General features: G+C 45.0%; 1 protein-coding gene across 1 annotated transcript in view; it reads left to right on the forward strand.

The window, feature by feature from the left end:
* LOC106577756 (ephrin-B3) overlaps positions 1-15,294 on the forward strand; it is an 81,218-nt gene that overhangs the window by 24,375 nt on the left and 41,549 nt on the right. Inside the window, exon 2 of the mRNA XM_014156074.2 lies at positions 8,949-9,244. Coding sequence (XP_014011549.1) covers positions 8,949-9,244 — 296 coding nt within the window. The remainder of the gene's footprint in view (positions 1-8,948; positions 9,245-15,294) is intronic.

A 15,294-nucleotide genomic window follows, 5' to 3' on the forward strand; every position in this document is an offset into this window, starting at 1 on the left:
CTCCCCTCCACACCTCCACCTCTCCCCTCAACCCATCCCTCTTCCACACCTCCACCTTTCCCCTCCACCCACCCCTCTACCTCTCCCCTCAACACCTCCACCTCTCCCCTCCACCTCTCCCCTCAACCCATCCCTCTTCAACACCTCCACCTCTCCCCTCCACCCACCCCTCTACGTCTCCCCTCCACCTTTCCACTTTTTCACCCCTTCAACTCTCATCTCCACCTCTCCACATCTCTTCTCCACCCCTCCACCTTTCCACCTCTCCACCCCTCCATCTTTCCACCTCTCCACCTCCACCCCTCCATCTTTCCACCTCTCCACCTCCACCCCTCCAACTTTCCACCTCTCCACCTTTCCACCCCTCCATCTTTCCACCTCTCCACCTCCACCCCTCCATCTTTCCACCTCTCCACCTCCACCCCTCCATCTTTCCAACTCTCCACCCCTCCATCTTTCCACCTCTCCAAGTCCACCCCTCCATCTTTCCACCTCTCCACCTCCACCCCTCCATCTTTCCACCTCTCCACCCCTCCATCTTTCCACCTCTCCAAGTCCACCCCTCCATCTTTCCACATCTCCACCCCTCCATCTTTTCACCTCTCCACCTCCACCCCTCCACCTTTTCACCTCTCCATCTCTCCTTTTCCATGTGGGATGTCTATGGTGTCGGCCCTCATTCCCCCAAAGCCCTCACTGACCTTATTTAATTACAGAGTTGGTTTGAGAGAATGAGTTTAACTTCGCAGACAGACACACACACTCTGAGTGAGAAATAAACACCAGCTGGAGCGCTAAAGGATCACGTTTTAGCTGTTAAAAGCCTCGTCGGACCTCACACACACACACACACACACACACACACACACACACACACACACACACACACACACACACACACACACACACACACACACACACACTGGGGGGCCCTCTGGCTCAGGCCTGTCCAGGACCTGGGTTCTCCATCAGCCCACACCTCCTATAGACATTCTTAATGGGACCAATCTAGCCAGCCACAAATCATCCTGCCTTAGACTGGACTACATACTGAGACAGAGGGAGAGAGAAAGGGGGGAGGGAGAGAGAAAGGGAGAGAGAGGGGTGGGAGAGAGAGATTGAAGAGTGGAAAGAGAGAGAGAGGAAGAGAGAGATGGAAGAGTGGAAAGAGAGAAAGAGATAGAAAAGTGTTGAGAGAGGAAGGGAGAGAGAGATGATAGAATGTAGAGAGAGAGAAAGAGGTAGAGAGAGACAGAAAAGTGTAAAGAGAGAGAGGAAGGTAGAGAGAGATGGAAGAGTATAGAGAGAGAGAGAGAGAGAGAGAGGAAGGGAGAGAGATGGAACAGTGTAAAGAGAGATATGGAACAGTGTAAAGAGAGAGACAGAGGTAGAGAGAGATGGAAGAGTGTAAAGAGAGAGCGAGAGAGAGAAATGAAGAGAGAAAGAGAGAGAGAGATGGAAGAGTGTCAATAGAGAGAGGAAGGGAGAGAGAGATAGAGATTTTAAAGAGAAAGAGAAAGAGGTAGAGAGAGATGGAAGAGTTTAAAGAGAGAAAGGGAGAGAGAGATGGAAGTGTAAAGATAGAGAAAGAGGTAGAGAGAGATGGAAGAGTGTAAAGAAAGAGAGAGAGAGGAAGGGAGAGAGAGAGATGGAAGAGTGTATAGAGAGAGAGAGAGAGGAAGGTAGAGATAGATAGAAAAGTGTAAAGGGGTAGATAGGAAGGGAGAGAGAGAGGAAGGGAGAGAGAGGGGAAGGGAGAGAGAGATGGAAGGGAGAGAGAGATGGAAGAGTGTAAAGAGAGAGAGAAGGATTTTGGATGTGTGTTCTTTAGAAAGGCCAAGCCATCAGCGTGCCTGCATCCCATGTCTCCGTGGTTACCGGGTGTGTGATGTGTACTGGATGTGACACCAGCGCTGCGGCATTCCAGACCGCCTCCGGACAGACGGAAGGGAGGGTGTGTGTGTGTGTGTGTGTGTGTGTAGATCTGTGTGTGTGTGGCGATCAGTGTGTGTGCTGATGAGGGATGCTGTGCACTGCAGTGACAAGGACACTCTTACCTTCAGAGTCCCACGACGCTGGCTAACTATTCAAACACAACCTCCTCAGCCCTACCTGCCTCTCTCCCTCTGTTTCTTTCACTCTCTCCCTCTACCTCTCTCTTTCTCTCCCACCCTCTCTCCCTGTGTCAGAAGCAACCATATGGAAAGCATTATTCCCGTCGTTCTTTCTCACCACAAACATTCCAGCAGCCCTTCCAGCACTCAGTGACTTTACAGCAACCTTGTAGTTCTTCTATGTTAGCAACTCTTTTTCCCTTTCTCCATCTCTCCAACCATCTCTCCCTCTCTCAGTAGCATTCATTCTCTCTCCCTTTCTCTCTTTCTCCCTCCTTACTACCCTCTCTCTCTCTCTCACTCTCTCTCGCTCTCTCTCTCTCTCTCTCTCTCTCTGTCTCCCTCTCTCTCCACTGTAATTGCTCCGTTTCTCTTGCTCTTTCTCACTCTCCTTCACTCCATTTCCTTTCCTTTCACACCTCCTCATCACTTGCTCTTTTCTTCTCACTCTGATCTAGGCAATGACTCCTTAGTGGAAAATAGTCCACGGTTGCATCCTTTTGACCAGGGCCCTATGACAAAACGTATAGGGAATAGTGTGCCGTTTGGGACAGCCGAATTGTCATCAATGACCTTCTCTACTCTGAAAACCCTCTGTGTACTCTCAAAGAGCGTCTCTGTACCATAGTAATGCTCTTGAGATATCCACGTCTTTATTTAATGGTGTGATAGCACTGTGGAACCCCTGCAGTATATAGACTGAGTATGGATAGATGTATACCTTTTGTCTCCTCAGTGAGGTTTGCATTGATGTTTGCACAGTAGTGTGGAAGACTTTGCATTCCGTGTGTGTGTGTGCTCACATCCGCATCCGTGTGTGTGTGACGGTGTGTGTACATTGGGGCCTTGCGAGACCGCTCAGGGCCTGTCTGGGTGATTAGGTGTATACCATGAGTCTACCCCAGACAGGTTAATGCATGGGCTCCATAAATCTACCAGAGATCTGGTTTACTATTCAATAATGGGAATGTACTTTGGGGTCCTTTGTAGCACATGAGGTTGTGTTTAGTTTAATGGACAAATCATGGAGATCTATTGGCTTGAAGTAAGACTCTAATTTATTTTTATCTATCTCCTCTGTGGGGGTTTGAGGGCTTTTTCTCATGGGCACAGACTCAACACTCTGTCTTGTCTGTGCTGGTTGGGTTGGTTTCGACCCCCGCATTCTCATGTTCTCACACACAGGGATAGAGAGAGGCACACAGAAACACACATCCCTGTTGTCCCGCTGGCTGCACCTGTGTGGCTTTGGTTCGGACACGGCTCAAGTTGCCTCTGAGGAATCTGGGATATGTGGGGCACCGAATACACTATCTAACCAGCCACCGTATGCTACACACACACACACACACTCAGCAGAGACACACACACTCAGCAGAGACAGACGGAGAGAGGGCAGAGGGGAGGAGATGAGGAGAGGGGCTAGAAGAGAAGGAGGGAGTAGAGGTCAGAAGAGGAGGGGGTGAGGGTCAGAGAAACTAACACTCCAGTCTTTTCTCTAGCCGGGAAGGTCGAGGCAGGGCGGCGGCCGGTGTTGAGAAAATGATGTTTCTGCCCTCATAAAAGACCCCGGAGAAGAAAGGAGAGGAAAGTCCCCCCCCCCTCCTCCTCCCCTCATCCCTCACTCAACCCCCTCCTCCCTCCATCACCTCTGGCCCCTCCATCCCCCACTCCGTGTTTCAAAGTGTGGCCACATGAATGGCACTATTGTCTGTCGGGAGAGAGAGAGTGCGAGGGATAGAGAGAGAGAGATGCGGTCCAACAAAGGGAGAGAGGCAGGGTGCTAAAGGGCAAGTGAGTTGAGCTACATCTGTTCATTTCTTCTGGGTCTGGTCCCAAGTGATTTATTTAGTCGGAAAGACAAACTCTACAAAGTTGTTTAAAAGGTCACCTTACTTAACTTAACTTAACTCAGTTATATGTGAGCATTAGAACCAAGGTTTGTTATGTTATAGAACTCTACGCAATTCTTTGAATCCTCCTGCATAGAAAGACTGTTGAGATGTGTGTTGCGTACAAAACTTGAATGGAAGCATTATGTGCGTCCTGTAACAGTAGCCCAGTGATAGCGGTTAGCTGTGTTGATATGAGAGGGCGTAGCAGGGAAGCAGGGGAAGGAAAGGTGTGAAACACATACTCATGTTAGTGAGCCTCCATAGCATCACTCAACAAGTGAGGCTACTGTTAACCATGCAGTAAGCCTATTTCTACCAAGACTGTTGCTGTTTTTCTTTCTCTTTTTCTCTATTTCTGTCTCCTTGTCCATTTCCCTGTTTTCTCCCTTTCCGTTTTTGAACAGACATCTGTATTTGAGCTCTCTCTTTACCTTTTCTTCCCTCTTGTTGTTCTACCTGCGTCTCTCTCCCCCTCACTCTTTGTTTTTTAAACATACCTTTTTCCTCCTCCTTCTCCCTCTGTTTTGACCATTACACCTGCCTGCCCAGTATCATTTTCCCATCACTCACCCGCTCCTTCCTTCCATCCACCCCTCCCTTTCCCCCTCCCTCCCTCTCTCTCTCTCTCCCTCCCTCAGCTAAGTGCAGTTCTCAGGTGCGTTGTTTGCTCTGCCATTCTTTAGCTCAGGTCTACTGTGACATAGTTAGGCTACCATCATCTCTCTTAATGTTATTGTTTACATGGAAGCCCCTTAGCAACCGCCTATGTGACTGGAAGGCATGTAGACCTTTTATAAATGGTTTATGTGCCTGTGTGTTTCTGTCTGCGCGTGTGTGTCTGTGCCTGTGAGTGTTTGTGTGTGTGTGTGTGTTTGAGGCCCAGCCCAGCTCCTCTCTTCTGGTGCGGGGCTGTGTGTTGAGTGCAGTTAGTGTTTCCCTTTCCAGTGTGAGTGCTTAGTGATAACCTCCTGACCTTAGTGATAACAACAGGAACGACTAGTTCCTCTGCTGCCGCATGTCTCTACTACGCTAGCGCTGTGCTAGGCTAGCTTCTTCACTAGCATCTATATGGTCATTGGCTAAATTCCCCATTCATTTTATGTGTCTGCTGCTAGCCAAAAAAAACATGCTAACAGCTACTCAATTAGTGTATCTTTGGTCACACAGGCTTAATTCCCCATTGACTATTTGCTACTACTAGCAAAACATGCTAATGCTAACAGATTAAAGATAGCCTAACAGTGCTTTGTGTTGTTAGCTGTAGTAGTGTTATGTTCTGAATGAATACATGGATGAGTCAGTTGGTCAGTTGGTCTCAGTCCGTAATCTCTGTTCTGACTGGCTAAATGTTGCCAAGCTCCCAGGGCGGTCTGAGAGCATCTTGACTGGCTGCATCACCGCTTGGTTTGGCAATTGCTTGGCATCCGACTGCAAGGCACTATAGAGGGTCGTGCGTACGGCCCAGTACATCACTGAGGCTGAGCTCCCTGCCATTCATGACCTCTATACCAGACAGTGTCAGAAGAAGGCCCTAAAAATTGTCAAAGACTTCAGCCACCCAAGTCATATACTGTTCTCTCTGCTACCACATGGCAAGGGGTACCAATGCACCAAGTCCGGAAACAAGAGAACCCTGAACAGGTTCTACCCCCAAGCCATAAGAAAGCTAAATAGCTACCCGGACTATCTGACTCACTGCTTTGCACTAACTCTTTTGACATACGCTGCTTCTACTGTTTATAATCTATCCTGTTGCCTAGTCACTTTACCCCAACCTATACAGTACCTCGACTTTGGGGGTTTGTATCATCTGATTTACACAACATGCCTACCACTTTGAAGATGCAAAATATTGTTATTGTGAAATATTATTATGAAACAAACAAGAAATAAGACAAAAAAAAATCAGAAAACTTGAGTGTGCATAACTATTCACCCCCCCCCCCAAAAGTCAATACTTTGTAGAGCCACCTTTTGCAGCAATTACAGCTGCAAGTCTTGGGGTATGTCTCTATAAGCTTGGCACATCTAGCCACTGGCATTTTTGCCCATTCTTCAAGGCAAAACTGCACCAGCTCCTTCAAGTTGGATGGGTTCCGCTGGTGTATAGCACTCTTTAAGTCATACCACAGATTCTTAATTGGATTGAGGTCTGGGCGTTGACTAGGCCATTCCAAGACATTTAAATGTTTCCCCTTAAACCACTAGAGTATTGCTTTAGCTGTATGCTTGGGGTCATTGTCCTGCTGGAAGGTGAACCTCTGTCCCAGTCTCAAATCTCTGGACGACTGAAACAGGTTTCCCTCAAGAATTTCCCTGTATTTAACGCCATCCATAATTCCTTCAATTCTGACCAGTTTCCCAGTCCCTGCCGATGAAAAACATCCCCACAGCATGATGGTGGGGATGGTGTTCTCGGGGTGATGAGAGGTGTTGGGTTTGCGCCAGACATAGCGTTTTCCTTGATGGCCAAAAAGCTCAATTTTAGCCTCATCTGACCAGAGTACCTTCTTCCAAATGTTTGGGGAGTCTCCCACATGCCTTCTGGCGAACACCAAATGTGTTTGCTTATTTCGTTCTTTAAGCAATGGCTTTTTTCCGGCCACTCTTCCATAAAGTCCAGCTCTGTAGAGTGTATGGCTTAAAGTTGTCCTATGGACAGATACTCCAATCTCTGCTGTGGAGCTTTGCAGCTCCTTCAGGGTTATCTTTGGTCTCTTTGTTGCCTCTCTGATTAATGCCCTCCTTGCCTGGTCTGTGAGTTTTGGTGGACGTCCCTCTCTTGACAGGTTTGTTGTGGTGCCATATTCTTTCAATTTTTTAATAATGGATTTAATGGTGCTCTGTGGAATGTTCAAAGTTTTGGATATTTTTTTATAACCCAACCCTGATCTGTACTTCTCCACAACTTTGTCCCTGACCTGTTTGGAAAGCTCCTTGGTCTTCATGGTGCCGCTTGCTTGGTGGTGCCCCTTGTTTAGTGGTGATGCAGACTCTGGGGCCTTTCAGAACAGGCGTATATATACTGAGATCATGTGACAGATCATGTGACACTTAGATTGCACACAGGTGGACTTTCTTTAACTAATTGTGTGACTTCTGAAGGTAATTGGTTGCACCAGATCTTATTTATGGGCTTTCTGTTTTCTGTTTTTCCCCCTTTTTTTTTGTTGAAACAAGTAATTATTTTCATTTTGCTTCAACAATTTGGACTATTTTGTGTATGTCCATTACATGAAATCCATATAGCCAAGTTATCATTACTCATTGTGTATTTATTCCTCGTTTTGTAATTTTGTTCTATTATTTCTGTGTTTCTCTCTACATTGTTGGGTAGGGTCCGTAAGTAAGCATTTGACTGTTAGTCCGCACCTGTTGTTTACGAATCATGTGAAAAATAAAATGTGATTTGATCCTCTGCTGCCTGGGTATACAACATGATGATTTCTAAGAACTGTTGATATTTTTTTTATTTAAAAAAAATGGAGTACAGAAAATACACACATAAAAATACAAAATGCAAGCAGAAAGAAAAACACCGTCATGTTCATCAGTAATAAGGTCCTCAATCTGCTTTCTGAATTGGCCTGGAGGCACCAACATTTCAAATTTAAGGACATTTTGAAGATTGTTCCACAAATAAGGTGCAACTGAACAAAAGCTGGTTTACCTAACTCCGTAGAGACCAATGGAATTTCCTGAGTTAACCATCCCTGAGACCGGGGGTGGTAACTCCTATGTCTAGTTTAGTCATGATGTTAGGGACACTGGGACTTTTGTAGAAGGGCTTTATAAATGAAAACATAGCAATGTATCAACATACCTGACATCAACCAACTTTCTGGTAGAGAATGCAGTAATGACTACTTCAACTGTCCCCCGTAGGGAAGCCAGTGCACGATGATAAACTGCATCTAACGGCTTTAATGAAGAGGCAGCTGCATTCATATAGATGATGTTGCCATTGTCTAGGACCAATATGAACATCAACTGAATAATCAGCTTTCTACATTTCCATTTTAGTCATTTAGCAGACACTCTTATCCAGAGCAACTTACAGTAGTGAATGCATACATTTCATGTATATATATATTATTATTTTTTTGTACTGGCCCCCCGTGGGAATCAAACCCACAACCCTGGCGTTGCACACACCATGCTCTACCAACTGAGCCACAGGGAAGACCTTTCTACTACTTAGTGAGAGGCAGGACCTATTTCTATAGAAGAAGCCCATATCTATTTTCAGCCTCTTAACTAACTCATCAACATGCTTTTTATCTATCCAAATGCCCAGATGTTTATAAGCAGGGACGCGATCCATATGGACACCATCCAAAGTACATGTGCTTATGTCATCAGTTATTTTTGTGCGCTCTAGAGAACAACATATACTTAGTTTTACCTGCATTCAGTACTAATTTAAGGTCAATAAAGTTATGAGTAGGGAGGTGAGGGAGTTGGTATGGGAGGGGTCGGGGTCACGTGCCAGATAAACATGTATCCTTGAGTGACAATAAAAATAGAACGGAAAAACTCCCTTCAAGGGCTGAGACACGTGTCTCATGTTGTTGCTTTGGGTTACAAGCCACTAACCTCTCTCTTTTGCTCCTCCATCCCTCTCTCTTTGCTCCTCCATCCCTCTCTCTTTGCTCCTCCATCCTTCTCTCTTTGCTCCTCCATCCCTCTCTCTTTGCTCCTCCATCCTTCTCTCTTTGCTCCTCCATCCCTCTCTCTTTGCTCCTCCATCCCTCTCTCTTTGCTCCTCCATCCCTCTCTCTTTGCTCCTCCATCCTTCTCTCTTTGCTCCTCCATCCCTCTCTCTTTGCTCCTCCATCCCTCTCTCTTTGCTCCTCCATCCCTCTCTCTTTGCTCCTCCATCCCTGTCTCTTTGCTCCTCCATCCCTCTCTCTTTGCTCCTCCATCCCTCTCTCTCCAGGTTTTTGGACGATAAGGGCTACGTCCTCTACCCTCAGATCGGGGACCGCCTGGACCTCATCTGTCCGTCGTCGGACCCCCCCAGCCAGCGGGCCCCCGCCGAGTATGAGTTCTACAAGCTATATCTGGTGTCGTCACGTGACCAAGCGGACAGGTGTGAGGTGACGGGCGCGCCCAACCTGCTGCTCACCTGTGACAAGCCCAACAATGACATGAGGTTCACCATAAAGTTCCAGGAGTACTCTCCTAACCTGTGGGGACATGAGTTCAAGACCAACGCTGACTACTACATCATCGGTGAGCAGGGATAATTGGAGTGTGTTTGTGTGTCTGATTATACAGCAATTCTGTTTTGAGGGATGTGTGTGTGTGTGTGTGTGTGTGTGTGTGTGTGTGTGTGTGTGTGTGTGTGTGTGTGTGTGTGTGTGTGTGTGTGTGTGTGTGTGTGTGTGTGTGTGTGTGTGTGTGCGCGCTAATTGTGCGACTTCTGGGTGATAGAGTTTGCCTATTGTGTATATGTACACGCTTGTGTGTAAGTGTGTTATGTTTTGCCTGGGTGTGTGTGTGTGTGTGTGTATCTTTGTTTGAGTGTGTTATGTTCCATCTCTCCTTGGCGGATGCTGATTTGGCCCGGAGCATGTTTATTGTTATTGCCAGCCTTGCAGTGACTGGGGATGGCGTCCAGATTTTTGTTTTGGTTAATTTGGGGTTTGTTTGGGGTGAATACGTGATGACGTCATCAACACGAGCCAAGCCAAGTGTGTGTATCACATGGAACAATCTCTCTAATGTTACATCAAGCGAAGCCTCTCTCCTAAATAAGGGAGCTAAGAATGGATTCCGGAGTTCAGGAGCACTCTAACACACACACACACACACACACACACACACACACACACACACACACACACACACACACACACACACACACACACACACACACACACACACACACACACACTGTGTTTTGAACTCCTGAAGGCAGACATGATTAGATTGCTATAGTGTAGACTCCCTCCCACGCACCTGGAAGCCCCATTCATGGTATTAATGCTCTTTTCTTCTGGGATCCATATTTACTGTATTAATACTCTTTTCTCCTAGGATCCAGATTTACTGTATTAATGCTCTTTTCACCTGGGATCCAGATTTACTATATTAATGCCCTTTTCACCTGGGAACCAGATTTACTGTATTAATGCCCTTTTCACCTGGGATCCAGATTTACTGTATTAATGCTCTTTTCACCTGGGATCCAGATTTACTATATTAATGCCCTTTTCACCTGGGATCTAGATTTACTGTATTAATGCCTTTGTCACCTGGGATCCAGATTTACTGTATTAATGCTCTTTTCACCTGGGATCCAGATTTACTGTATTAATGCCTTTGTCACCTGGGATCCAGATTTACTGTATTAATGCCCTTTTCACCTGGGATCCAGATTTACTGTATTAATGCCCTTTTCACCTGGGATCCAGATTTACTGTATTAATGCTCTTTTCACCTGGGATCCAGATTTACTGTATTAATGCCCTTTTCACCTGGGAACCAGATTTACTGTATTAATGCTCTTTTCACCTCTATATTTGCCTTACAGTTTCAGTGTGTTTGTGGTTTGTGATTTGAATTGGGTTGAGGAGTGTGTGTGTGTGTGTGTGTGTGTGTGTGTGTGTGTGTGTGTGTGTGTGTGTGTGTGTGGTAGATCAGGCGTGTTTGCCCACCACAACCAGCAACAATAGCTGCTGTGTTATGAAGTGTCCAGATAAGAACTACAGATTTGCCAGATCCATTCTACAGCCCCAATCACTGTCTACACTGCCTAGCCACACCTGCCATCCGGGGTATCCACAGTATGGACGGGAGCGTTTTATCTTCCCTCGGACAGGTTTGGGATCGATTGACAGCTCCAGCCCTGATCAATGAGGGCTCAAATGCAAGGTCACACACACAGACAGATGCAGAGATAGAGGGATGGAGGGAGAGAGAGAAAGAGATGTGTGTGGAATATTGGGAAAAGATGGATGATTCGATGTTGACAAGGTGTCTGTTTTTGTGCGTGTGTATGTGTAATTCTATGAGTAGATGTTGTGTAAGGTCTGGGTCAATTATTGGATGTTATTAGTGTGTACTGTAGAGGTTTTTCAAGTGTGTTTTGCTCATTTAGAGTGCCATTATGATGTGTGTGTGCATGTACATGCATTTTATCAATATTGTAATCAGCCAGTAGTAGTGTGTGTGTGCGTGTGTGTGTGTGTGTGTGTAAGCATCAGTGCATGTGTGCGCGTTTGTGTGTGTAAAGTGCAGATGTATGTATGAGTCCTTCCCTCAGGCAAATGTCTTGTAACTAGCCCGTACCTTTAGCATGTGTGAGTGTATTGACAGTGGACTAAATGAGCTGGAACGTAGACTGATAAGTGAGAGAGAGAGAGAGAGAGAGAGAGAGAGAGAGAGAGAGAGAGAGAGAGAGAGAGAGAGAGAGAGAGAGAGAGAGAGAGAGAGAGAGAGAGAGAGAGAGAGAGAGAGAGAGAGAGAGAGAGAGAGAGAGAGAGAGAGAGAGAGAGAGAGAGAGAGAGAGAGAGAGAGAGAGAGAGAGAGAGAGAGAGAGAGAGAGAGAGAGAGAGAGAGAGAGAGAGAGAGAGAGAGAGAGAGAGAGAGAGAGAGAGAGAGAGAGAGAGACGAATAAAATATTTGGTTGTAAAAGTGTCAGAGATTTCACAAAGCATTGCAAATCTCTCTCAATATTTCTCATCTCATACTCTCTTTCTCTCTCCCTCTCTCGCTCTCTTTCTCTCTCCTTTCTCCTCTTCACCATTCAAAGATCCTAAGTGTGACACAAAAACTCCTGATATCTAGCTGAACCACAGATCAAACCTCTTTGAAAAGCAGGTCCCTTTGTAACAAACACACACACACACACACACACCTCGTGGACGGCTGCCATCAGAAACAGAGATATAGATGACACTAGTTGTCTTTGTTAGAGAGCAGAGGATGAAACATCTTTCCATTCACTGATCTCAAGTCAGCCATCCTGCCAACAGCAGAAGCTTCTCAAATGAAACCTTTTGTTTTCGACTGATCTGGAGTCAGTGATCCTGGAGAGTCAGCTTCTCAAAAGCTTTTTATAAATCAGCACTGCTCACCTCTTTGGTGAAAAGAGAGATACTATACAGAGATATTTAAAACAGGGAGAACAGAGAGAGAGAACATGTAGAGAGAGAGACGGGGAGAAAGAGAGGGAGGATTATGCCAGGTAGAGGAGGAGAGAGAAGGGATGAAAGGATGAGAGCAAGATCCTGAGAGGGGAGGAGTAGAGATAGATTAAGGAGGTACAGAGGGAGAAAAAGAAACATGGAGTGGATGATCGCGGGCCAGAGGGAGGGAAAGAGAGATGAGTGAAAGGCAGAGGTCATGTAGTTTCCCTTGCGGACATGCAGATGTCCTTTCTCAGAGAAAGAGAGAGGGAGAAAGAGAGAAGAATAGCGTGTGTGAGAGAAAGGGATAGAGAGAGGGAGAAAGAGAGAGGGAAAGGGAAAGAGAGCAGCTGAGGGGTGGTTTAAAAGCCATGATCTATAAGAGTTATGACTGAAAACACTATATATAATGTATACCGGATGTTTTTAAGTACTATCTATCCAGATTTAATGTATACTGAGTTTACAAAACATTAGGAACACATGCTCTTTCCATGACAGACTGACCAGGTGAATCCAGGGGAAAGCTATGATCCCTTATAAATGTCACTTGTTAAATCCACTTCAATCAGTGTAGATGAAGGGGAGGAGACAGGTTAAATAAGGATTTTTAAGCTTTGAGACAATTGAGACATGGATTGTGTATGTGTGCCATTCAGAGGGTGAATGGACAAGACAAAAGATTTAAGTGTCTTTGAATGGGGTATGGTAGTAGGTGCCAGGCGCACCGGTTTGAGTGTGTCAAGAACTGCAACGCTGCTGGGTTTTTCACACTCAACAGTTTCCTGTTTGTATCAAGAGTGGTCCACCACCCAAAGGACATCGAGCCAACTTGGCACAACTGTAGGAAACATTGGAGTCAACATGGGCCAGCATCCCTGTGGAACACTTTCCACACCTTGTAGAGTGCATGCCCTGACGAATTGAAGCTGTTCTGAGGGCAGTAGGGGGTGCAACTCAATATTAGGAAGGTGTTTCTAGTGTTTTGTACACTCAGTGTATAACAAATAACTATATTTTGATATGTAACTGCTGTGTAAAAAAAAAAGTGCCATGTATGTAAAATGTGTGTAGAATTTAGAGTACCAATCAAAAGTTTACTATTTTCTACATTGTACAGTACATATACAGTTGAAGTCGGAAGTTTACATACACTTAGGTTGGAGTTATTAAAACTCATTTTTCAACCACTACAAACATTTCTTGTTAATTAACAAACAATAGTTTTGGCAAGTCGGTTAGGACATCTACTTTGTGCATGACACAAGTCATTTTTCCAAAATTGTTTACTGAGAGATTATTTCACTTATAATTCACTGTATCACAATTCCAGTGGGTCAGAAGTTTACATACACTAAGTTGACTGTGCCTTTAAACAGTTTGGAAAATTCCAGAAAATGATGTCATGGCTTTAGAAGCTTCTGATATGCTAATTTACATAATTTGAGTCAATTGGAGGTGTAGCTGTGGATGTTTTTAAAGGCCTAACTTCAAACTCAGTGCCTCTTTGCTTGACATCATGGGAAAATCAAAAGAAATCAGTCAAGACCTCATTCATCCTTGGGAGCAATTTCCAAACGCCTGAAGGTACCACGTTCATCTGTACAAACAATAGTGCGCAAGTATAAACAACATGGGACCATGCAGCCGACAGACCGCTCAGGAAGAAGACGTGTTCTGTCTCCTAGAGATGAACATACTTTGGTGCGAAAAGTGCAAATCAATCCCAGAACAACAGCAAAGGACCTTGTGAAGACGCTGGAGGATACAGGTACAAAAGTATCTATATCCACAGTAAAACGAGTCCTATATCGACATAACCTGAAAGGCCGCTCAGCAAGGAAGAAGCCACTGCTCCAAAACCGCCATAAAAAAGCCAGACTACAGTTTGCAACTGCACAGGAGGACAAAGATCGTACTTTTTGTAGAAATGTCCTCTGGTCTGATGAAACAAAAATAGAACTGTTTGGCCATAATGACCATCTTTATGTTTGGAGGAAAAAGGGGAAGGCTTGCAAGCCGAAGAACACCATCCCAACTGTGAAGCATGGGGGTGGCAGCATCATGTTGGGTGGGTGCTTTGCTGCAGGAGACTGGTGCACTTCACAAAATAGATGGCATCATGAGGAAGGAAAATTATGTGGATATATTGAAGCTACATCTCAAGAGATCAGTCAGGAAGTTAAAGCTTGGTCACAAATGGGTCTTCCAAATGTACAAGTTATTATTTAACTAGGCAAGTCAGTTAAGAACATATTCTTATTTTCAATGACGGCCTAGGAACAGAACAACTGAATTTTACCTTGTCAGCTCAGGTATTTGATCTTGCAACCTTTCGGCTACAAGTCCAATGCTCCAACCACTAGGCTACCTGCCACTCCAATAACCTCAAGCATACTTCCAAAGTTGTGGCAAAATGGCTTAAGGACAACAAAGTCAAGGTATTGGAGTGGCCATCACAAAGCCCTGACCTCAATCCTATAGAAAATGTGTGGGCAGAAATGAAAAAGCGTGTGTGAGCAAGGAGGCCTACAAACCTGACTCAGTTACACCAGCCCTGTAAGGAGGAATAGGCCAAAATTCACCCAACTTATTGTGGGAAGCTTGTAGAAGGCTACCCCAAATGTTTGCCCCAAGTTAAACAATTTAAAGGCAATGCTACCAAATACCAATTGAGTGTATGTAAACTTCTGATCCTCTGGGAATGTGATGAAAGAAATAAAAGCTGAAATAAATAATTCTCTCTACTATTATTCTGACATTTCACATTCTTCAAATAAAGTGGTGATCCTAACTGACCTAAGACAGGGAATTTTTACTAGGATTAAATGTCAGGAATTGTGAAAAACTGAGTTTAAATGTATTTGGCTAAGGTGTATGTAAACGTCCAACTTCAACTGTAACAACAAAGAAAATGCTGTAAAAATTGTTATTTTTGTTCTCCTTTAATAATACAAATAAAATAAAAGAGATAGATGGAGAGAAAGCTGGAAGAGGGAGAAAGAGAGAAATCTGTAAGAGAGAGAAAGAGGGGGCACGTCATGTGTACATTGATGTGAATAGGAAGTGAGAGGAGTCTGACAGAGAGAGAGACAGCATCACCTCTGCTGCTGTGACACTGAAACACCACAGTCACTTTCAATCACCACA

This window comes from Salmo salar, chromosome ssa18, assembly GCF_905237065.1.
Source record: "Salmo salar chromosome ssa18, Ssal_v3.1, whole genome shotgun sequence".
Taxonomy (NCBI): domain Eukaryota; kingdom Metazoa; phylum Chordata; class Actinopteri; order Salmoniformes; family Salmonidae; genus Salmo; species Salmo salar.